Source organism: Gallus gallus, chromosome Z (genome assembly GCF_016699485.2).
Source record: "Gallus gallus isolate bGalGal1 chromosome Z, bGalGal1.mat.broiler.GRCg7b, whole genome shotgun sequence".
NCBI classification, from domain to species: Eukaryota; Metazoa; Chordata; class Aves; order Galliformes; family Phasianidae; genus Gallus; species Gallus gallus.
This window is the reverse complement of record NC_052572.1, coordinates 54,176,388-54,200,028: the sequence shown is the minus strand read 5'-3', so window position 1 is coordinate 54,200,028 and position 23,641 is coordinate 54,176,388. Positions and strand designations below refer to the sequence as shown.

The 23,641-nt window shown below is 43.6% G+C and overlaps 1 protein-coding gene across 1 annotated transcript; it reads left to right on the top strand.

Annotated features, from left to right (window-relative positions):
• Positions 1 to 206: 206 nt before the first annotated feature.
• PDE6B (phosphodiesterase 6B) lies at positions 207 to 23,641 on the top strand. Its single transcript, NM_001318440.2, has 22 exons — positions 207 to 757; positions 3,732 to 3,884; positions 4,235 to 4,324; positions 6,377 to 6,517; positions 7,588 to 7,662; positions 7,751 to 7,815; positions 9,211 to 9,277; positions 9,431 to 9,478; positions 9,660 to 9,809; positions 10,782 to 10,925; positions 11,553 to 11,618; positions 12,384 to 12,530; positions 13,305 to 13,412; positions 14,521 to 14,630; positions 15,560 to 15,647; positions 16,193 to 16,293; positions 17,688 to 17,795; positions 18,570 to 18,633; positions 19,368 to 19,442; positions 20,100 to 20,183; positions 20,700 to 20,856; positions 21,980 to 23,641. Exons 1-22 carry the CDS (start codon positions 347 to 349, stop codon positions 22,036 to 22,038), a joined length of 2,511 nt encoding a protein of 836 aa, NP_001305369.1. The 5' UTR covers positions 207 to 346; the 3' UTR covers positions 22,039 to 23,641.

Here is a 23,641-nt window from a genome sequence, read left to right as displayed (position 1 = left end):
TATTTCAGTAAGTGTTCTGCTTGCCAAGTGAAAGGAAGTGCTTTAAGATATTGTGAATACTCAGTTTTTGTTTGCATTTAGATTAAGAAGAAGAAAGTTGACCCAAAGCTTTTGTAGAGGTCATCTAATCTGTTTGGTTGAGAAGATCTGTCCTCCCACAGACTCGCCTCCGGCACTATAAAGGAATACCTTCCTGATGACGATCTCTCTTTGCAGTGGTACAACATCTCAGGCTGTTCTAGAAGCAACATCTTCTATTATGAAAATTTAGGAACGACATCAGAAATAAGAGTGCTTCTTGCATAGACCACATCATTGGACTACTACAGGATCCAGGACATTCACAATGAGCATTAGTGAAGACGACGTGGAGAAGTTTCTTGATGGCAACCCTGCTTTTGCCAAGCAATACTTTGAGAAGAAACTGAAAACAGAGTCCTGTGATGACAATGAAAGTGAAATTCTCTTTGAGTTGATACAAGACATGCAAGAAAGCATCAACATGGAGAAAGTTGTATTCAAGACTTTGAGAAGAATCAGGTCCCTTATTCATGCCGATCGCTGTAGTCTTTTCATGTACAGGCAAAGAAACGGCACACCTGAACTGGCAACAAGGCTTTTCAACATTCAAGAGGGAAGCACGCTGGAGGAATGCCTGGTTTCCCCAGACTGCGAGATAGTCTACCCGCTGGACTTAGGCATTGTGGGCTATGTTGCGCAAACCAAGAAAACCATGAACATCAAGGATGTCAGCGAGGTAGGTCTGCCGTTTATTCATTCACTCAGTAGACAAAAGGCTCACATGCTTTACTGGTTCAAAGGGGTCAAGAGACAGAAGGGCATCTTGGTGCTTGAGCACTGTAATTGCTGTGTAGTGAAAACTAACACACCAGTAATCAGTAAGTTGCTTCCAACTTCATTTATGAGAGAGGTGAAGCCAAACTCATCATAGAATCATAGTCATAGAATCACAGCATCAGAATGGTTTGGGTGGGAAGAGACCTTAAAAATTATCCAGATTCAACCTTCTGCTATGGGGCTAGATTACCGCCCCCCAGCTCAGGCTGCCCAGGGCCCCATCCATCCTGGCCTTGAACTTCTCCAGGAATGGGGCATTCACAGCTTCTCTGGGCAGCCTGTGCCACTGCCTCACCCTCTGAGTGAAGAATTTCCTTCTAATATCTAATCTTACTTTCCCCTATTTTAGTTTAAAACCATTCTTCCTTGTCTTATTACTATCTGCCCATGTAAAATGTTGGTCTCTCTCCTACTACTAAAGATCCCTTTACATACCGGAAGGCCTCAACAAGGTCTCCCCAGAGCCTTCTCTTCTCTAGGCTGAGCAAGCCCAACTCCCTCAGCATTTCTTTCATAGCAGAGTTGCTCCAGCACTCTGATTGTCTTTGTGGTCCTCCCCTGGACCCGCTCCAACAGCTCCTCACCTTTCTTGTGTTGGGGGCCCCAGGTCTGGATGCAGTACTGCATATGGGGCCTCAAAGGGCAGAGCAGAAGGGGGCAATTCTCTCCTCCCTGCTGCCACCCCACTTTTGATGCAGCCACAGATACTTCTGGCCTTCTGGGCTGCAAGCATACACTGATGGCTTATGTCCAGCTTTTCATCTACCAGAACTCCCAAGTCCTTCTCCACAGGGCTGCTCTCAGTGAGTTCTTTCAGTTTATATGCATATCTGGGATTGCCCTGACACCAGTTGTCACTGGCCTCCACCTGGACATAGAACTGTTGATCACAACCCTTTGGCTGAGACTATCCAACCAATTATTTATCCACCAAATAGTCCAAATACACGGGCTAATTGTAACCTGAGTATGGGTGATTTTCACCACAAATCACCAAAAAAAAAAAAAAAAGCACACTCTTTCAGCAGACATTGTGCAGTGCAATACCAAGAGGGGTGCAAGGAATTTCAGCGTTTTATTCTTAAGGCCCTCATAACAACGCTTACCCCTCATACTCAGCTGTATCACATAAACCTGAATGGCTGGAATTACAATCTGCTTGCTCTAATCGTAGATATAAAACTAAAATCCATGTGACCCAAATATGACATTTGGGATTACTCCACCTATTATTTGCTTGTTACAAAGAGACCATCTGTTCATCTGTCTATTTGTTGCTCAGTATGATCATATTCAAATGCTTCAACAAAATCCTCCTTGATCTCCATAGAGCTCACTAAGATATTGACTTAGTTTTGCAACCGTTCTTTTGCAAAATATACATCAGAATATAACTTAAAAATTTAAGGCTCTCACTTCAGACATTTTTCTAAGAATAAGTAAGGACTTCAGAACTGGGAGCCAAGAGCTGCACTCCTACTCTAGCTCTTTCAGGTGCTGCTACTCTTACGACAGTTCTTTTGAAGGAAACATGAACATTTAAATGCTTGGTCTACCCTAGTTGGCATGGAAGGCTAGCAGTAGAGGATATGTAGCGAGAAGGTGCATTAAAGTGATAGTTCTTTCAGGAGCAACATCTTGATTGTGATCAGAGGCAACAAAGCTCTGGGCTTTTAATAATTCAGATAAGCGGAAATGTAGTTGACAAGTTGTTCAGCTGAGCAGGAAGATGATGGGTCAGCCAGACCCTTCCCACATTCCCTATCAGAAGGTGAAGAAGGTATGAGTAAGACATTGTGCAGGACATTGGGCAGTCTGCTTTCCTCACATTACCCTTCCTATGTCTCATTTTCTTTTGGCACTGAGAGACAATGACACTGACAGTCACACTGAGTTCTCTTCACACTGCTCCTACAGCACAATCTAATGCTCTCCCAGTGGTTTGAATGGCAGTTCTCTCAAGGGCAAGACTCCCTGTGCAGCCAAACCCTGCTGCTGCTATCTGCATATTGCAGCCCTGGTCAACAGGCTCCTGGGAGAGAAGGGGCTGAGTTGCTCAAAGTGCTGGCGGAGAGTGACAAGAAAAACAAGTAGGTGGTGCCTGCTGCATCCCCCTCTTAGCTATCCTGCCCACTATCCCAAACACAAAGGCCCAACATGACTGTGGTTTGTACTCAGGTTGCCATAACATCTTTCCCAATATTTCCCAATATCAGTAAAAAACATTTGGCACATGAAGTGGCTACAGGTTGATTTCTCATGACTGCTGCTGCTCTTTCATTCATGAAGGAGTGATAAACTGATAAGAACTGTAACTGTAAGACAAAGACTGAAGAATATACACCAACAGAGAAGGGAATCCTCTGGACAACAATTTTTTTATCAGGAGAACCAAGGTTTAGATTGCTCCATGGAGAAAAATGAGAGTGAGTGAGATTCCTAGTGACTGTAATAGGAAGCATGGTTTATAAACTGTAGCCACGCAGTACTGCATAGAAATTGGTTACATACACCTTGCAGTGTTAATGCAACATTGGAGAAAATTATGCAGGAGATGTAATGAAGGATGTCAGTTGCCTGAGGATGATTAGTGGAGCCTCTCCTTTTTCTGACAGAACTCAATACGTTAAATGATTATACTTAGCAAGATCTTTGTAAAAAGCATGTGCTGCAATCAACAGCCATAGCCAGTTCTTTGATACTAGTTCTATTACCTGTATGTTATTCAATTTTCTACTACTTTTTGATCTTCCTCAAGATTGTAAGCAAAACTTTTATCTAGACAGTTTGCATCAAGAAGCTGTGCTCTGGTTTGGCTTTAAGGCTACAAATATTGTTTAAAGTGCTTAATCTTTAAATTCTCCTTTGAACAGTGTCCCCAGTTCAGTTCATTTGTTGATGAGCTCACCGACTACACTACAAAAAGCATCCTTGCAACACCCATCTTGAATGGCAAAGATCTAGTTGCTGTCATTTTGGCTATTAATAAGCTGAACGGCCCATTCTTCACCAACTCTGATGAAACAGTAAGTGGTCAGTAATTCAGTTTCTACCAAGCAGTTGTTGCATTGCTGCATAACATTTATAACATGGGTTATACATCCCTCTACATTAGGGATGTCTGCTTTACTGAAGCACCATGGTGTATATTTCCCCACAGGGGACCCGCCCTGTAACAGAAGAGGCTTATTATGAGGATGCTTACCTCAGAAATCTTTCAGGGAAGTTACGGTGGGATAAGCCTTATCTCACACTGGTGCAAAGCAAAGCATTTATCCAGGGGAATTACCATGACGTTGCTGAAGTGCTGTTATGAAATCCAATATACATGAGACTGCTACTGCATCTGACCCAATTCCATTGTTTTTCTTTACAGCTTTTCCTGAAGTACCTGAATTTTGCTTCCTTAAACCTGAAAATTTATCACTTGAGTTATCTTCACAACTGTGAGACTCGAAGAGGCCAGGTAAGAGCAAGGATGCAGATTGGGCTATATCTTAAAATCAAAAGCACTTTCTCTGGTTTCAAAAATTTAGATGATCTGCTTCAGAGATTTGTGTCTGAAGAGCAGAAAGAAAAGGCAGCCCCTGGATGCTTTCAAATACTCCCTCTTCCTCAGAGTCCCTCATCACCATATCTGTCTGCTGGTAAATACAGGTATTGTGCAGAGTTCAGATGATGGAACACTCCTGAGGCATTTATCCACTTCAGGTAGCAGCACTGAAAGATCTCCCAAAACAATTGAGAACACTATACTATTATCTTTTATGTTTATAAAAATACTATAGGATTTCTTCTTAGTGAAAGCAGAATAATTCTCATATTCTATTTCTCTCCTTCAGTAGAAATTAGTATGGAGGATGAATATCGGGTATTTTGAATGGAACCTGTTCAGCCACCAGTTCTTCCCTTGATTTGTTCTTTGCACAATTCTTTCCACAAACATAAGACAATGAATGATGGCCAGGTGATACAGCCATCTAGCAATGCTGAGTAATTTAACTAAGGTAGAATTAGCTAAAGTTCATTCCTCCTGAGGGCTTAGCAGGTGTCGGGGAGGCATGGCAGGGTCTAAAAGGAAAACACATACCCAAGATGTGGAAGATCCATTGCATCCTGCAGGGTGTTCTGACCTGGGCTTGAACCCTGGAATCAGCTGTTCACATGTCACCGCTGTATTAGCAGATCCCACAAAAGGTGGAAAAGAAAAACTAAACTAGCTCAACTAGCAGACGCTCGGCCATCTAGATCAAAAGGTATCTGCAAGAGTTAACACTGTTTGTTGCTTTAGACTTAAACCTATCTCAGTACAGTCTGAGCAAACAACATTCTCAAAGATGGGTAAGACTTTTATATTGCAAAAACATCTGTAAGTAAAACGTCATGTGCAAAGAGAATACAGCCTGCCTGTGCAGACTCTGTTAGAGTCTTAGTAGAAGACCACATAACATTTTGCCAGAGTTCTTTACATCGTTCCATGAACTGCCCTTTCTTCATGCATTTCCTTCAGTCCTTGTCACCGCATTTGTGGCTTTCAGCCTCATGTATTGCATGCAGTAAAAAAGCAGAAGCAAGCCATTGTTCATTTTCCATTAACAATCTGCATGGCAACAACACTGTCCTATCTGTGGGATGCTGGTAGCATTTAGCACCTCAGGTTCTACAACAGTGCCAGAGCTTTTGCATCCCATGGGTCAGAAACAGAGAGCGATGCAGGCCAGAACTGTGTATGATGTTTGCTAGCCCTCAGTGAAGCAATGAGGCACAGTTTTCCTGATTGTGGCCAAGCAGTAGTGCTCCATGTTCCAAGGATAGGTCCAGTCAGCTTCAGGTAGAGGCTCCCAGCACTTCTAGGCACTGCCACTGCTGTTTCCTGGGCTCTGAGAGCAAAGCACCCGATCAGGCACACAGGCACTAGCTAAGGTCAGCATTTGCATAGATGGCTTCCTTACCATTTCAGAGACAATAAAGCTCTCCCTTATGACCACAAAGACTTCCTTTTTACTATTAGAATCATCTGCCTAATTCACTGCAGAACCTCCACTTTTACAGATGAAATGGCCTAGTAGCAACAGCTTTCTTAAGGATATATCCATACTGCATTGCATGGGGAAGAGGGTCATAGGCCACTGCACACACAAGAACTGTGCAAAGGCTTTAAGGAAAGAGTTGATTCAGATATTTCCAACTCCAGCCTTTAGACTTTGCAAGATTTTACTCATGGATATAAAAAGTAAGTGTACAGACTGTTTGGCACCATTACCTTTGTAAGACTGGCCCTTAGCATAGTACTCCGTGATGGCATGACTAGTCCTCGGAGTGCATCTCTCCTTAGTAATTCCCAGTGTAAATAAGCAATTAATTTACACTTTGCAGTTGCACTTTTGTTGCTATTGCACTAGGACAGTAGTATTAAAAAAAAAAAAAAAACCCAAACAGTTTCCTTCTTAATGCAAACACATCTGGGAAGTCAAGCTTCAAGGGAAAGCTAAGCTTACAATTGGCTTTTATCCTTCAGGTGCTGCTGTGGTCAGCTAACAAGGTCTTTGAGGAACTGACAGATATTGAGAGGCAATTCCACAAGGCCTTCTACACTGTGAGAGCATATCTGAATTGTGACAGGTACTCAGTAGGCCTCCTGGACATGACAAAGCAGAAGGTGAGTGTTCACTGATGAGCTGCAAATATTTCTGATTACTACTATCCACAGCTGACTGATTTGTGGAGATTAGGTTTATTGGAACAACCAAAATCCAAGCTAGGTTTAAGTCATTATTCCTGCTTTGATTTGCATTTTTAATTCCACTGTACAAATGAAAAACATGGGATGAAGAAAAGAGGAGAGTAAACAGTTTATCACTGGAATGGGACTATCTGAAGAGGCAGAGGACAAGAATGGAGACAAAGGGGAGGCAAATATGTTTAATTATCAAGCAGCAATCCCAGTCAAAGCCTGCACTGCAAGCACAGCTTCACTAAGTCTTTGAATGCCAGAAATATAAAGAGATGTCAGTAGAGACACCCAGCAACAAAGCAGCCACACTCTTCAAGACCTAATCCATACGCATACTATTTAGGCTTCTAGGTGAAATTTGGCTTCGTGGAAATGCAGACTAAGAGCAGCAAAATTACCTCTGCAGCTCTGGTTTGTTCTGATTGTTCGCAAGCTGACTGACAAGCTTTACTTGGGAGTTACACAGCAACATTTACATAGCGGCTCTGCTTTACTCTGGGGTCAGGCTAACTGAGGCTACCACTGACTCTGATTTCCACCATACTGCCTGAGCCCTTATAGCACTTGGTCATGTGAGGAGATATACTAAAAGATCATTATTTTGGTAAAGACTCTTTGATCAGCAGTATAACATAGCCTAGGAAAAACTGTTCTTTGGGTTTGGCGAGGTAGCAAACTAGCCCAATAGAAACACTCCGGAAAATGAAGGACATGGAAAATGTAGAAATTGCTGCTTGCTCTGTGCATACAGTCCACATCGTTCACTGATTGATGTCTTGTGTATAAGCTGTACATGGCCATATGCAACCTTGTAAGGCACCTGACACTTCCTGGCTTAGGTACACCATTGTACTGCCTAAGATTGATCTAGCCATGTTGTTTCATGTCTTGTTTAGAGAGTACCAAAACCAGCATAGTAAAGCAACAGTAACTCTGAAATTTGAGGCAAAATGCACTTTTCCACTCTAAACGTACTTCTTTTATTTGAAAAACAGGAATTTTTTGATCTCTGGCCAGTCCTGCTGGGAGAAGTTCCCCCTTACTCGGGACCTCGCACTCCGGATGGCAGAGTAAGAGACAGCCACATTTCTTATGGACTCTTGTCTGGATGAATTATCTCACCACTAGATTTAACACTGCTCTTCTTTCTATTTGTAGGAAATAGTCTTTTACAAAGTCATTGATTATATATTACATGGAAAAGAAGACATTAAAGTCATCCCGTAAGTGCCCAGACTGCTGCCACTGTTTGTGTGTGATCAGTACAGACACAGAGCGCTGCTAAAACAAAGGCTGACCCTGATTTAGAGATGTTCATAAAGAGATACGCAGAGGACTGATACAAGACTGAGTAAGAAGCCAGAATGTAGGATACTGCTTCAACTCACATTCATGTGGGACAAAGATTTCTTCCAGGGCAGTGGGATTCTCCAAGAACCACTGCAACAAGCAATTGTTTATGTATGGGAATGAGCTGCTTTGACTACCTGCAGCTTTGTCATTGTCTGTGCCAGCCCAAGGCATCACTCTTCCTTGTTACCTTTTCTGTGCTAGTGGCTGAGCCCATCCAGCTTGCCCTGGTGGTGGGGCACCTGCAGTTGTAGCCCTGCCCACCACTCATCTGGATATCTTCTTGACCCTCACAGTCCCTCCTGTTCCTCTGCCTGTTGTCTACCTTCTTTTCTGCTCTCTTCTCCTATGGTCACCCCCCTCAAGGCTGTCTCTGACTTTTCCTGCTCTCTTAACTCTACACTGAGACTCTCTCATTCTGAAAATCACCCTCTCTTCTTGCCACTGAGTTTTGAGGAGTAGCTTTTGGCACCATTCCAGTGGGCTCTGAGAAGACTTCCCCCACAGATTACCCTCTCCTCTAGTGGTTTAGCTCTCCAAATGCTACTTCTGTATGGTGTTTCTCTCCTCAACCTTCACTTACCAAAAGATGAGAAGGGAAACATAGGTGGCTGCATTTGCAGGAGTTGGTGAGAGTGCTCCCCTCTCATCAAGCTTCCTAGCCACCTTCTTTTGTCTTCATGTATCTTGCTTTCACATATAGATACACATGTGCCCTCGACCTCCTCACATGCCTCCCAGCATACCTCCCCATGTCCCTCCGCACCACCACTCACCATTTTTCCAGTTGCTATAGGATGTGGCTAAATGTCTGCTTGAGAACTCTGAAACAAAGCAAGATTTACCCTGTTCTGGTCACTCTGCTTTGCAGCAATATCCACCTGATATCCACCTTCATGCTTCAAGAAAAGCTTGCATGACAGAAATACAGCAGTGGTTAATCTGGCCGACTCTTAACCAGAGACTTTCTTTTATTTTTCTCTTTGCTCCGAAACTTGACCCTCACTACCAGGAATAGTTTTTTTTCTTAACTCAAGTGCTCTGCTGACTGTGATATTCTATGACCTAATCTGTATTGAATTCTTCAAGGAAAATATTTACTTGTGTAAAAAAATTGTGCTTGTGCACATAGATCCTTTGAAAGTAACAGAACTGCTTGGTAGCTGAGTGAAATGTATGTGTAGATTGTGCAGTCAGCTCTGCTACCATCATTGTTCTTCAGTAAATACATATCCTTAATTACCCTTTTCCATTTTTCTGTCTATCAGAAATCCTACGCCGGATCACTGGGCACTAGTTACCGGACTGCCAACATATGTGGCTGAGAGTGGGTTTGTAAGTACATAGCTTGGACTTCATTAAGGCTTTCTGAAATGAAGTCTCATTAAAGCTGCTGTTCAGGTTTTTTTGTTTGTTTGTTTGTTTTGGTATTTTAATTAATTTGTGTCCAATTTGTAAAACTTTTTTTTTTTTTTTTCAATCCCCTAGATTTGCAATATTATGAATGCTGCTGCAGACGAGATGTTTAACTTTCAGGTAATGTGATCACTTCTAGCTCTATGAAGCAGAACATACTTTACTTATAGAAATGTAATTCAGAGTCAGTATCAGGCACATAGGTATTTTTTTCATCAAGTCATGATGTAAAATTGGATTGCTGCTGTATTTAGAAAACAAATTAAGCATATGTTGTCTTTCTGCTTGCTATTTCTTCAAGGAAGGTCCTCTAGACGAATCAGGATGGACTATCAAAAATGTTCTCTCCATGCCAATAGTCAACAAAAAGGAAGAAATTGTTGGCGTTGTCACATTTTTTAACAGAAAAGATGGGAAACCATTTGATGAACAGGATGAGACCCTGATGGAGGTACAGTTCCTTGTTGTGGTTGGAAGAAGTTCACATGGTTGAGAGAGGTCATTTTTTTCTCATTGCACCCCTGCAAACATCCCCCAGTGTTTTGCAACTAAGTTTCTTAATAGGTTATGCAGTAGATGGAAAGTTTTGAAGGTGACTCAATGAAATGTTGGATGTTTTTGAATTCTGTAATCTCACTTGTGTTCAGATCATTTTGTTTCAGCATTCTTAGACTGGACACCTAGCCATCAGCAGCTATGAGGTAGTAACGTGACTATATTGACCTGTGCTCAGATACAGCTGGGCAGCTCCCTCTGGCAATTACACCTATGTTATCAGTGTGGCTGTGATTCAAGGTGTGGCCAGCTACTGAACCTACAAACAGTAGCACTAATCGAAGCCTCTGTGGCTGAGAAATGCTTCTTTGTTAGTTTCAGTCCAATAAGGACATATAGATCTTGGCATCCATTATCAATCAGAGCATTTCCTGAAATACTCTTAGTACCAAATCAAATGACCAAGCAAAAAAGTCCATCCAAATCGGCCACTGAGCAGCAAATAAGATGAAAGCAAACAAAGTATGAATAAAGAGATGTGAAAGGTGACAAGACCATCCTGCTTTCCCTTGATATGAGGGTTCCTAACCTCCTGTCATGGCTGTGACACCATCCTTTCCCACAGACATGGGGTACTATACTGAACACTTGTAACAACATACATAAGTAGTTTTCCTAGAACAGAGGGTCCTTGAATCTGCATGGTATAGGCAGTCTCAAGATTTAGGTAGATCCACCAGCTGGGGAGCTGCTGTGGTGAAGAAGAGTTAGTAGTTAGAAGCAAACATGCAATTGCTCATTGCTAGACTTGGGGCCAGACTGGAGCTCATGTTTCTATAAAAATATATTAGACAGCGTTATCTTTCTATGGCTATAGGGAACAGATGCTTTGGTTACTTCACTGTTTCTCTTTTTCCTCCTCTCCAAGTCCCTGACACAGTTTCTGGGCTGGTCTGTACTCAACACAGATACGTATGATAAGATGAACAAACTGGAGAACCGGAAAGATATTGCCCAGGATATGGTGCTCTACCACGTGAAGTGTGACAAGGATGAAATTCAGGAAATTCTGGTAATGCCTGGCAATGTACAGCACTCCTGTGAGCATAGTGGCCTGGCCTGTGCACGACAGCCTGGTCAGTGTGGAACAGCAGCTGTGTCTGTGGGCCAAGATCTCCCATCCCATATAAAGTGTTCCAGCCACGGAGGCCGCACCCAGGCCTTAACACTGTAGCAGAACAAGTCTTTATTATGACTTGAGGCTGACTGTGGTCTGCTCTCTGCCTCAGCACACTGTGCTGGGATCCTTTCTAATTTCCTCAGCAAAACCAGGCCTGGAGGTGGGCTCATGCAGATACTGCTCAGGGCAGGCTGTGGGTTGTGAAAGAGGAGCTAGTTTATACCCTAAAACCACCTTGGTACAGAGGATGTGGAGTTGCTAAGCCTGGCTGAGACACAGGTAATTTTCAAGGGGAATTTTTCAAGTGGAGGAAAAACAAGCCAAAGTTAATGCAAGAGATAACGTTCCTACAAGGAAGAACATGTTGAAAGATCAGAAATAAAAGTAAGGTCTGAGAGGAAAACATGATCTTCATATCAGAGCTGCCTCCTATAGGTTCACCCTAGATTACCCCAAGCTGTACAGCACACAGTCCTGTGAGATACAGTAGTCAGTGTAATGTGTCCATGCTCTTTGCAGCCAACACGAGAAAAGCTGGGGAAGGAGCCAAGTGAGTGTGAGGAAGAGGAGCTGGCAAGTATCCTGGTAAGGGCAATGTGCGGGTGAACTTGGAAGTGTGGCAAACAGCTATTGCCTGGGTGGAGGCAGGGGAGAGTTGCTGGAGTTGGTAGTTATCAATGAGGCACCTGGTGAAGGGTGAAGGTGAAGCACACCTGCCCCTCCTGTGCTCCGTGTGAGGTTATTATTACCAAGCAGCAGAGAATGCATTCCTGTGAAGTGCCTGCCTAGTGCCTCCTTATCACAAGGGGTTCCAGAGTCCACCTGGGAACACGCCAACCGCCTTGAACTATCATACATTTTGTTCACAAGCATGAATGAGGAACTTTAAGACTTCTCCTGTAAGACCTGACAAGTCTGGAGTCTCCAAACTACATCAAACTAAAAAGAAGACTGCTTAACAGAATGCAAACAGTATCTTGTGCCCGGCCAAAAATGTGCTCCCTCTTCCCCCACTAACAGGGCTATTTTAACAGAGGAAGAGGGAAAATATTTTTGTTCATCTGTACTAAATCCTTGAAGGAAAATATTTACTTATGTAAAAAGTTGTTTATCCTTGCGCATGTAGGTCCTTTGAAAGTAACAGGATTGCTCAGCAGCAGTCCTAACCCTAACCCTGACCCTAACCTTAACCCTAACCCTGACCCCGTTAGGGCTGTTTGTGCGTCACATTCTAAAAGAGACAGCTTCCAGCAGCATCAGACCAATAAGTTTTTATTTAGCAAAACCACTTCCAGGTGTTTCTAGGGACAGCATAAATACCACAGCAACAAACTGTTTTGCCTTTCACAGAAAGAACAACTCCCAGGGCCCACCAAGTTCGAAATCTATGAGTTCCGATTCTCCGATTTTGACTGCACTGAGCTGGAGCTGGTGAAGTGTGGCATTCAGATGTACTACGAGCTTGGCGTGGTGAAGAAGTTCCAGATCCCACAGGAGGTAACTAATCCTAACCCAGGACCCCCACCTCGTTCGTGAGTCTGGAGCATGGCCACTTCTGCTCCATACTGTGGTGGGAAGCTGAGTGCTCTGTGGGCTACCAGTATGGGTTTGCTGCTGGGCCTCTACAGACTGAGCCTGCACCGTGCCAAATCTGCCTACACCGTTATCGAACCTTATTCGACCCCAAAGTCCTCAACTTGCAAACTCAAGGCTTTTTGCCACGGTCCGTGCCCGTCAGACTAGGAAAACTTTGTTTTCGCACCCTGTCTCCTCGAGGGATGTTTCAGCTCATGCTGTGAGTTTTATCCCCATCTAGCGGGGCCTTCGGGTTGCTGCACTGAGAGCCTCCTGCCTCACGTCCCCCATACCTGAAGGGCCGGCAGGGGAGCAGGAGGGAAACGAAAGCTTCTGCGCAAGAGCTTGTGCTGCTTGTGCTCTGCTTGTGCTGCTTACCTACTGCACGAGTCAGCACTACGAGCATTCAGAATGTCCACTCTGGAATGACACGCTCCTAGTACAGATGTGAAGAACAGCCATTCTTTGCTGCCCCTTTGAGATTTAAAATAATGAATGCTCTCTTATTCCCTCTCCAATGGAAAAAAAATGGGGTAAACATTCCATCTCTACAGACCTACAGAGCCATCCCTCTTGAAGGTCTGACCCTTATCCATTATTTCTATCCATTGTCTTTATTCCAAAAGCAGCAGCTGCCAGCTTCACCCACAAGCCAGCTGTCATCAAACAAACTAACACCCTCCTTCCCAATTTCAGGTTCTGGTGAGGTTTGTGTACTCTGTCAGTAAGGGCTACCGGAAGATAACGTACCACAACTGGCGCCATGGCTTCAATGTTGCACAGACCATGTTCACACTTCTCATGGTAAGGAAACACCACCCCAATTCATTCTGTGGTATGGCTTTACCCCAGGTAGGGCTGATGTTGTGGCCTGGAGACACACGGGGTTCCCTTCAAACCTACATAGGATTTATCTGTCACTCCTAGCACCAAATGAGGCCCCGATTTACATTAAATGCATGCATTACCCTCCAAACTGCAGCTAAAAGTACCCAGAGAACTTTACTTCTTATAGACACAGACACATCTGGTGTTGAAGAGCCTCCGGGTTAATCCTTCTGCTTGGTAGGGTGAGGGACTGTGGGATATCCTTCCTCCAGTAGTTTCTGTCAGCGACTGATGTTAGCTCAGGTGAAGACAACCCCACATTTCCTATTTGTAGGCAGAACAGCCACATGTGAACGCCCATTGCCAAGTCTGCCTCTTCTCCCAGGTGAATTGTGATAGGATGAGATGCAATGGCCCTAAGTGGAGCCAGGGGAGGTTCAGGTTGGATACCAGAAAAAAATTCTTCTCAGAAGGAGTAATAGTGCATTGGAAGAGGATGCCCAGGGAGGTGGTGGAGTCACCATTCCTGGAGGTGTTCAAAAACCGTGTGGATGTGGCACTGAGGGATGTGGCTCACAGGCACGGTGGGAGTGGGCTGGCAGACTTGGTGATCTTAGTGGTCTTTTCCAATCTTGATGATTCTATGATTCTGTGATTGTAGTATGAGTGTAGCAAAGTGCCATTTCTCATGGGTGAGAGATGCCCACAAAAGAACAGAGGCATCAGAAGTGCGCTGGTCACCATAGACTTGTGATGGATCAGTCCCATGGCCCAGTGCTGAGGGCATGGAGGTAGCTGTCAGGGTGCAAGCGCCCCAATAGTGCCATAGTGAGGCTGCTGTAGCAGCAGGCAGCCAACCTTGCAGATTGGCATCAAGCACAGACATGCCAGGTGTCTACTTGAATCTGAAACATTTTGTTTCCAGCCGCTTCCCCATTTTGATCTAAGTGCGCTGTATATAATATCTATCTTCGTAATACTTGCAGTTCTCCTCGGCTGTTTCAGTGGGGATGTCCCAGTCACAGTCCCATATTTTTTCTTGTAAGACATACTAACAGATGGCACGCACATTTTCACCCTCCAGACTGGCAAACTGAAACGCTACTACACAGACCTTGAAGCCTTTGCAATGGTAACTGCTGCTCTGTGCCATGATATAGACCACAGAGGAACCAACAACCTCTACCAGATGAAGTAAGTGCTTTCTTGCCACTTCCAACCATTTGCTGCTTCTCTTGCATGGAGTTGGTTCAGGCTGTGATCACACCAAACTCCAGCACAGCTCTGGTATATACAGGGTAACAGCTTCCTTGGCAATTAACTTCTCTATTCTGCCTGCTGTGAACTTGGGCTTATGCCTTGGCCAGTGAGAAAGCTGGAACTCTGTAGTGCTGGTGGCAGCTTGCTCTGCCTCCTAGCCTGCTGCCCTCAGTTAAACCAAAGCTCTACACTGTTGGAACAGGGTGGGCCAGGTGCAGTGCAGGCATGTAGTAGTCTGAGCATCACAGGAGATGCAGGATATTTCTGTGAGCATCCTGCACATAGGAAGCATGCTTTCTTCTGGAAAGCACTATACGTAGCACTGCCCTTGCTGACTGCAGAAACCTATCACCTACGTGAGGATGTGAGTGCTGCTTTCAGTAGCTGGTTCAAAAAACCAGCAAGGTAGTGTCATATCATAACTCTTCTGCAATGCTTTTTGGCTGTGCTGTCCCACTGCTTTCTGGAGCTTTGGAAAAATGTAAGTGAAGCTGCAAGTTCATCACAAGTGCTTTGGGTATGAGATGGTCTTGCACTTTGCCTAGGAAGATGTTCAAGGACCAGTGGTTTTCCTGTTCCCATTACCAGGTGTCAAAACGTACTTTTTCGGGAACTTAAAAACAAGTTCACTATGCCCAATAACAACAATTCTGCCATGAATAACAACTTAGGTGAAATCCACAGGCAGAAGAATATTATATGCAGTGTACAAATAACTATAAGCAGAGTCACCACCTGTTGACAATATTACTCCTAAGCTTTTCCTAAATGAGTTGAAAGTACATGACAAATATCAAATAGGACACTTTTTTTTTTTTAAGTGCTATACTGACATCTTTTTTATTTTTCCTTTATGCTACCAGATCTCAAAATCCTTTAGCTAAACTTCATGGATCCTCAATTTTAGAGAGGCATCACCTGGATTTTGGAAAGTTTTTGCTCTCTGAAGAGGTTTGTAATGAATTGTAATATAAGAGCCTGAATAATTTAACTGCAGTGACTTTTTTTAGCAGTAAACACCAGGGTCAACTTCTGTGACCCATGGCCCATATGTTTAGCACAGGGTCTATCTCTATTTTGGGTTTCTGAGGTCCTGCAGCCAGTTCACTCCCTTCCACCCTCAGGAGCTTTCTTCTCACCAGTGACCAAAACATTTGCACGGCCCAGCTTCTTCAGAAGCCATATCATTAGCCCCTTTAGGAACACATGAAACACAAGATTGTCCTCCTGTAGTCACATGGATAGGACCAAGGCCAACACACTCGCCCAGCTAACCTTCCATTTCAGGGAAATTGGCAAATTCAAGGTGTATCAAGGTACAGACACTGACCCTGCTCAGTGAGTACTGGGGAAGACCAGGCACCAACAGGTCTTAGGGAAGGAAGCTGCAGCTCTTAGAGAAAAAAGAAAAAAAGCAATTTTGAGAAAGGGAGATTCCTGGTAACTCACAGCAGTACAGTGCTTGCATTTTGCAGCTTCCTTTTCTTCTTTTTCAGTCACTGAATATATGCCAGAACCTCAACCGGAGACAGCATGAGCACATGATTCATCTGATGGATATTGCCATCATTGCAACAGATCTGGCACTGTATTTCAAGTAAGTTGGTCACATACACTGTGGGTGAAGAGCTGCATGCAGCTGGAGCTGTACAAAGACAGAATGTGATGTTTTGTTCTGAGAGCCCCTCTGGGTAGCAAACCTCTTCACAGACATTGTCTCCAGAGGGTTGTTTTTAATGTCGATACCAGAGCTGCCAGGAAGAATTCAAATTGTTCAAGAGAATGTTGAACTTCTATTAATTACATCACATATGTGACTATCAGCCTTCTGTCTCCAACAAGGCCCCGTATGATCCCCTAACAGAAAGACAGAGATGATGTTTTTTTATAACACTTCAGTACTAACAATACTTACTAATGGTCAATGTATACAATGGCCAGGACTCCATTAAGTTCTCTGAGAGAGCAACACAGCTCAAATAATAAGTGGTCCACTATAGGTGAACACTCAGTTTATAGTCTGTTTCACACACTAAAGCCAAAAATGCCCAAGACCATGTTGTCACATGCACTAATTTCCTGGGGTGTAAGGCTGGAAGTCTACGATATTTGACATCTTAAGTAGCAAAGAACTTTCAAAATGTGTTTTCAAATACAGGGCCAAGACCAGAGGTTGCTTCTGTGTTTTACACTGAAGGATGGTTACACACAGTATAAACAGTCCAAAAAAAAAAAAAAAAAAAAAAAAAAAAAAGATTATGAGGAGGGAACCCTAACCCCAACCCTACCAACCCTAATCCTGTTCACTTACTTTGGAGGCTTCGTGGTTGAATGTGAGCAGATATCTGCACTTCCCTACCAGGTAGGAACTAGCTAGTCTTTGCCATCTGTACCTAAAGACTTAGTTTAGATCAGATTCCAGGTGAAAGAGTGTGGACAGAGCATGTAGTCAAGCTTCTTTGTGGATCTGGCCTAAAGGTCCTTCTTTGTCACCAGCACTGAACCAGCAGATTTTTCAAGATTTCATGCCACTCAAAATATGGGTGTATGATATATAAATCCCTCCCTGCAATCTGCTTCCCATATTCTGGTTTATAACTAATATTAACAAAATCAGACTGAGCAACAGGTGGTCTTACAGGTGCTCCAACACCTGAGACAGCTCTAAGTTTCTGCCATTTGCTTAACATTCAGCCAAAAAGCCTTCTAGTGTTGTCAGCAAAGCCAGAAGCCCTTCTCAGTATGCATTACTTGAGGTAGGACATGCTTTCAGGCTTCCTGCTCCAGTCTCACTGTTATACTTTTTATTCCTTTAAGCCATTTACAATAGTTCCCTCTACTTAAGGGAGACAAGTGATGATGCCTGGCTTTTCTGGGGGCTTCCCTGAAGACATAACAGCCAGGAAAATGTCTACTGGAAACCCAGACATCTGTTTTTAACACATCTGCTTCATCCTTTTGGAACTTTTTTTTTTTTTTTTTTCCTCAAAGAAAGAGAACGATGTTTCAGAAGATCGTTGACGAGTCTAAGACATATGACAATACAACTGCCTGGACTGATTACCTGTCTCTGGAGACGACAAAGAAAGAAGTTGTCATGTGAGTAGATCATCTCTTTGAGGGTTAGAGATGTGGTAGTGTCCCTCTTCTGGGGCTGGCTGGTGGGAGCTATAAAACATGCACACACCCACAATAGGTCCAGTTTTAAAAAAGATTCTTCTGCTTCAGCAGCAATAGTCCCTAGCTGATATACTCCTCTGTTTCTGATTTCTAATGTAAACTGAGTGAGGGAAAAAAAAACACACTGGTGTTGTGCAGTCAGTATGTTCTTGTATTGCCCTTAGCAGGAGGTCAGCATGTGGTATTTTAGTGTCCACTCAGATTGGATCTTCTGGAGAAGCAGGGCAAAACCATGGGGTAAAAATGTATTGCTCTGCAAAGGCAGAGCAAAGGGAACCTAATCCATGAGCTGTTTTTCCTAATGGCATTCCATCTGAGTTGCACAGTGCTGTTGTAACCAGCAGATGCTCTGCAGAACACTGTGCTTATGATGAATTGCACCTACAACCTTGTAGCAGTCTTCACTTTTAAACCTCCACAAGAGACTCAGATGAGTTACCCTACAGGTACAAGGTTCAGCCTAGCAATGGCTGAAGTGATGAACTTCCTAGCATCGGAAGAGAGCAGTTCCCTAGCACCCCATTTGAATCATGAAGCAGTTCTTGACTCATGTCCCAGTCAGAGCCAAGGCTGCTACAGCAGCCTGCCTTTCTTTGTCCACCACTTCAGCACAGAACTGAGACATTGGGTAGGACATGCACATCCTGAGCCTCAGGGCCCCAGAGAAGAGACTAATTTATTTTCTGTTTTTAGGGCCATGATGATGACTGCGTGTGACTTGTCAGCAATTACTAAGCCTTGGGAAGTCCAGAGTAAGGTCAGGTGCTTGACATACTGTCAGATTTCTGTAGCTTATACTTGAAAGCACTGTATGTTTCTAAGCTACTCAATAACTGTGTTGAAGTTTCCTATTAAAACTACTGAAAATACTTCATAATTATAATGTTCTTGATGGAAACATCAGTCTTTAAAATTATAGTTTTGGATTCTGTAGGGAATTTACATTCACTAAATAGAGCAAAGTAAAAAAGAAGAAAAAACCTCACAATTATCTAGGTGGTTGTTGTTGTTGTTGTTTTAATGCAACACCTCCTGTTTGGTTAGTTGTTTGTTTTTCTATTAGGAGTTTCTTCCTGAACTGAACTTGATCAATTACTAGGTAAAAAACACTAAAATTTAAAGGAGGATGAAAAGAAATAAAACCCATCTTCCTGTTCAATGTGGAAAAAAAGGACAGCCAAAAAAGTCCTAGTAGAAAACCATAGCGATGACCACAAAGCAAATCCTTGCAGGACACATTAGAAACATTTCTTAATAGATGAGCAGTGAGCTGACAAGTCCTGGTGCGAAAACAGTATTTGGGCCGTCACTACACAGGTGCAATCCCATGGCTACTGCTGCCCTTCCCAGCAAAAAGGCTGGGGCTGGATGTGGGTGTGGAGCAACCCAGGGCTTAGAAGTAACATTTGCTTCGGAGTGAGTTCTGTCCTGAAGTCCATCTGGAAATCAAAATCAGTGCTAACTTTACTTTTTCCCTCTTTGGCAATGTAGGTAGCTCTCCTGGTAGCAGCTGAGTTCTGGGAGCAAGGGGACTTAGAGATAAGCGTCCTTCAGCAGCAGCCCATTGTAAGTATCCCATGAGAGCTAGAGGGCTCAGTTCAGACAGCAAATAGAGTTTTACTGCAAGCAGTGATGCTTTCAGAGTGCTGTGAGTCTTTATGTGGCTACCAGGCTTGCCAAAATCCACCAGAAAAGTGGGCATTCAGATAGGGAAAATATTTAAATTTAGTGTTGAAAGAACCAAGAATTATTCCTTGAGATTGTCTCTACCCACCTCAGCTTACTGGGGCTTTTTTAACCGTAGAATATCCCAAGCCATGACAGACCCAGTAGACTTAAGAAAATCACTAAGTAGAGTTTCATAGTATATCCCACTGATGCAACATAAATGATACAGTAATTGTACAGTTTGCAAAATGGCCCTATTAAAATATAATTCCATGTTCAGATATGTTTTAGAGAATTGAAAATTGCTTGAGAGAGGGAAGGGAAAAACTGTCCCTGATCCCATGATAGACAAAGAAAGAGTTGTCTAAAATTTCTACAAAAACAGCATAGGAAATAAACCCATTCCATTTCTCTTCAGAGGAGGATGAGAGAGCTGATGGACAGCACAGCAGAACAGCCCAGCTGATGCAACAGGGCAACTCTGGGTAGAAAAGAGAGTAGTATTTCCCAGTGCAGTGTTCTCATATACTATGGTATGATTGTGTCCTACCACAGCCCATGATGGACAGGAGGAAAGCTGCTGAACTCCCAAAGCTTCAAGTGGGTTTCATCGACTTTGTGTGCACATTTGTCTATAAGGTAAGCACACCCCTGTGTACACCATCTTCTCAACAGGGGGTTCAGGTCCTAGTGTCCAGAGTCCCGGTATAGCAACAGCACTTGGGAGCACGGGGCAGGTAGAGGAGATGACAACAAGGGAATTCTTATCTCTCAGTGAATCTATACTGCTACCTCTTGAAGGAAAAACATTTGGAGACTCCAAAGAGATCCAAGTCCAAGAAAAGCATGGAATCATCTGTATATCAGATGAGACCAGGAGCAGCAGACAGAACTTCACTGTCCTCATCCTGGCACAGGGAAGGAGGGAGGGGAGCAGAGAGGGAGACCCATCCTTACCCCTGCCAAGGAGGGAAGAGCTTCCTCCTCTCACCAGCTGCTCTCTCCAGGATATTGCAGGGCCCCTCTTCATGCCATCTGCACCTTCCTTGTGTAGTCAGCCCAGCAGGCAAGGATCAGGGCCAGTCCTGGGTGCAAAGGATGGGTGGCAGTCAGCACCTTCATATTGCATGGCATTGATGGCTGTGTTTTGGTCAGGAATTTTCACGTTTCCATGAGGAAATTCAGCCTATGCTTGATGGGCTGCTGAACAACAGGAATGAGTGGAAGACCCGTGCTGATGAGTACGATGCAAAGATGAAAGCTCTGGAGGAAGAGAAGAAAAAGGAGGAAGAGAAAATGGCTGCACAGAAAGGTCAGAAACAACAGTGATCATTTTGTTCCTAACTCAGAATGCACTTATTCAGTACTCTCTGAGACCTGCAGCAAGCTTTGTGGCCCCAACAGGGTCAGATGCCAAGAACAGTTTCTTCAGCCTTGTTCCACTAGCAAAGTTTAAAACAGAACTCTAAAATGCATCTTTGTCTTCAAGGCCTGGCACCATGACAGGCTGTCAGAAAGGCATCAGGAATGTAGGGGCCTACTTGTGCCTTACAAATGGGGCTACATGCAACACAAGCTTCCATGGAGCTGGGATCAGCAAGAAGTTCTCCCTACAGTGTCTGTAGGTCTCTGGAGAAGTGCAGGGACACATCCCTTTGTACAGGGCTTGGCTGATGCGCCGTCTTGCAGGTCGTGAAGCAGGAGGATTTGAAAATAGCTAACATATTCCTGGGGTAGGTAGTTCATCCCATTTCTAGCCCAGATTAGACAGCACCTTGCCAATTTATTTGGATTTAATCTATTTCCCACTCCCTGTGGGCCAATCTAGGTAGCACTGAAGTCCATCAGCTGCAGTGAGCACTGGACAAAAGCGTATATTAACATGTGCTTGATATCTTGAGGGTTGGTTTGGCTCTGAGAAAGGTGGAAGTGGAGGGCTCCCTAGCTGTCTCTCCAGGTGCCTGAACACCAGCCTGTCAGAACTTCCTGCTTCTGTTCCAGAGGCTGCACTGAAGTGTCCTCTTGTTACTCTATGGACCACTGCTACTCCCTAAACAAGTCCTCAGGGCTTTATTCAAATCACACAGTTTAGAGGTTATTAGAGCTATTTAACTGTCTTATCTCATTTCCATTCTTAGAAAGTCATTAAAGTACTGAAAATAAGAGCTCTGGGTATGACTTCTGAGGAGTTATTTCCTGACTGAGTAATCAGTATTTAAGTGAAGAAGGTTTCTGCCAACTCTAAAACAATTCCAAAGTAACTTTGCATTTACAGTTACTTTGCATAGCCGACATCTCTAGATATGGGTACTGCAGGTATTTCACTGACCATTTGATATCATTTGAAGTCCAAAAACTCTAATGTGGTGAATGAGAAGAGATTCTAGTGCACTTATGACTGTACCTCATATTCTTCTTTTCTTTTTGTGTGGCAGATGGAATAACCTGCAACGGAGGAACAGCTCCAACTTCAAAAACCTGTAGTATACTTTAAATCTATTTCCAAGGCAATACATCTACCCAAAATGAGAATGCCCATGCTTAGAGACAAACAAACAAACAACAACAACAACAAAAAGTCCTGGCTTAAAATATATATTCCTGCTTGGACTATTTTAATTAGGCTTATGAACAACCAGGGAAGGGCTAGATCCCGTTTGCCTTAATTGCATCTCTTCCTGATGGTAAGAGGCCCATCCTGTCCTGTCTCTCTCTGCATTTAACATACCTGATGTTGTTAGATGGCAGGTGGCAAGTCAGAGCAATGTTTGACCCAATGTATCAGGTTGCATGGCCACAGATGAAACACATCTCCCGAGCTGAAACACTCCAAACCCCAAAGCTAACAGAGCCAGTGAATCTCCTAGATTGTCCATTTGTGCAAGGAATTGCCTGCAGAGCAGAAAAACTGAAGAACAGCTGAATTTATCATATCTAAATCTTTGCCTTTGAGGATATCAAAAATAAATCTGTAAGTGGGGATGAAGTATCAGAACTTCTGAGCTGTTCTAGAAAGCTACATTTCTATGTAAATCCAAGGGACACACATAGTAATAATTTTGCATTCACTTTGGGAATTTGGGTAGGCTGCTGCTGCAAAGCATGGAGCCGTGTGTGCAAGATCCCTCAGCTGCAAGACCCAGTAGATGCTGTCTTCACAAACAGGACCCACATTGTGCACTTTCCAAGGCTTTGTGCTATGACATGTGGTTGTGAGAAGGCAGTGTCATCACTACCCATTGCCACATAGTTACCCACACAACCTGAGCTGTGGCGTCTGACTTTGTTCTGCTTTACCTTGTAATGCCAGTGTTATCTAACACATCTTCCTCTGATTGGTATCAGCCCTCCTTCCTTTCCTTCTCCTGTCTCAGATGTCTATTTTCTCATTCCACTCCAAACTTCAAAAGGCTGATGAATTCTACCCCTTTATTTCAGTTAATTTGTTTTTCTGTTTATTAATGCAATCATGTTAGAATACTCTTACTATAGCGGAAAGACCCTTCTCTGCTCCCCTGCCCTCTCTCTCTTTCTCTATCTCTTACTCAGAGCATGGTGGGCATGTCAGCCATGTAATGAGAGTTCTGATTTGTGGGGATCTTCTTCTTTTGCTCCTGCTACCTTCAGTACTTTTACCCCTCAGTAACTTATTTTGCATTACAGAAGTACTGTAAGTAAAAGGAAAACGATAGCCATAGCGGTGTCTGGTGATTGTTTATCCAGATCGCAGTGCACTAAGAAGTAATCTGTCGCTACGCAGTGGTTGTGTGAGCAGCAAGTTCTCCTTCAAGAGAATACAGAAACCTCTCCATTTGCTCAAAAGCGAAATATGCAGCTAGTAATTGCTTCATGTTGTATATCTCAGCTTCGTCAACAACCACGTAGGAGGCTTTCATCACATGGCAGCACTTCCAGGACACCAAGCCAAACAAGTTGTTTCCAGTGGGCAATATGCCACGAGTTGATCTTAATGTGGTGTGCTAAGAAGTGGGTTCTTGAGATCACCTCAAGCCACTGTAAGCTAAATGCCTATTGCTGAGAAAAGCTCTCCTTGACCTCAGATGTTTTCCTGGAAATAAAGCCAAGAATTAACTCCT

Coding starts and splice junctions, on each gene's coding strand:
- PDE6B (NM_001318440.2), top strand. CDS start 347: ATGAGCATTAGTGAAGACGACGTGGAGAAGTTTCTTGATGGCAACCCT. Junction 7,663..7,750: donor CTCGCACTCCGGATGGCAGA/GTAAGAGACAGC, acceptor TTCTATTTGTAG/GAAATAGTCTTTTACAAAGT. Junction 20,857..21,979: donor GAAAATGGCTGCACAGAAAG/GTCAGAAACAAC, acceptor TTTGTGTGGCAG/ATGGAATAACCTGCAACGGA.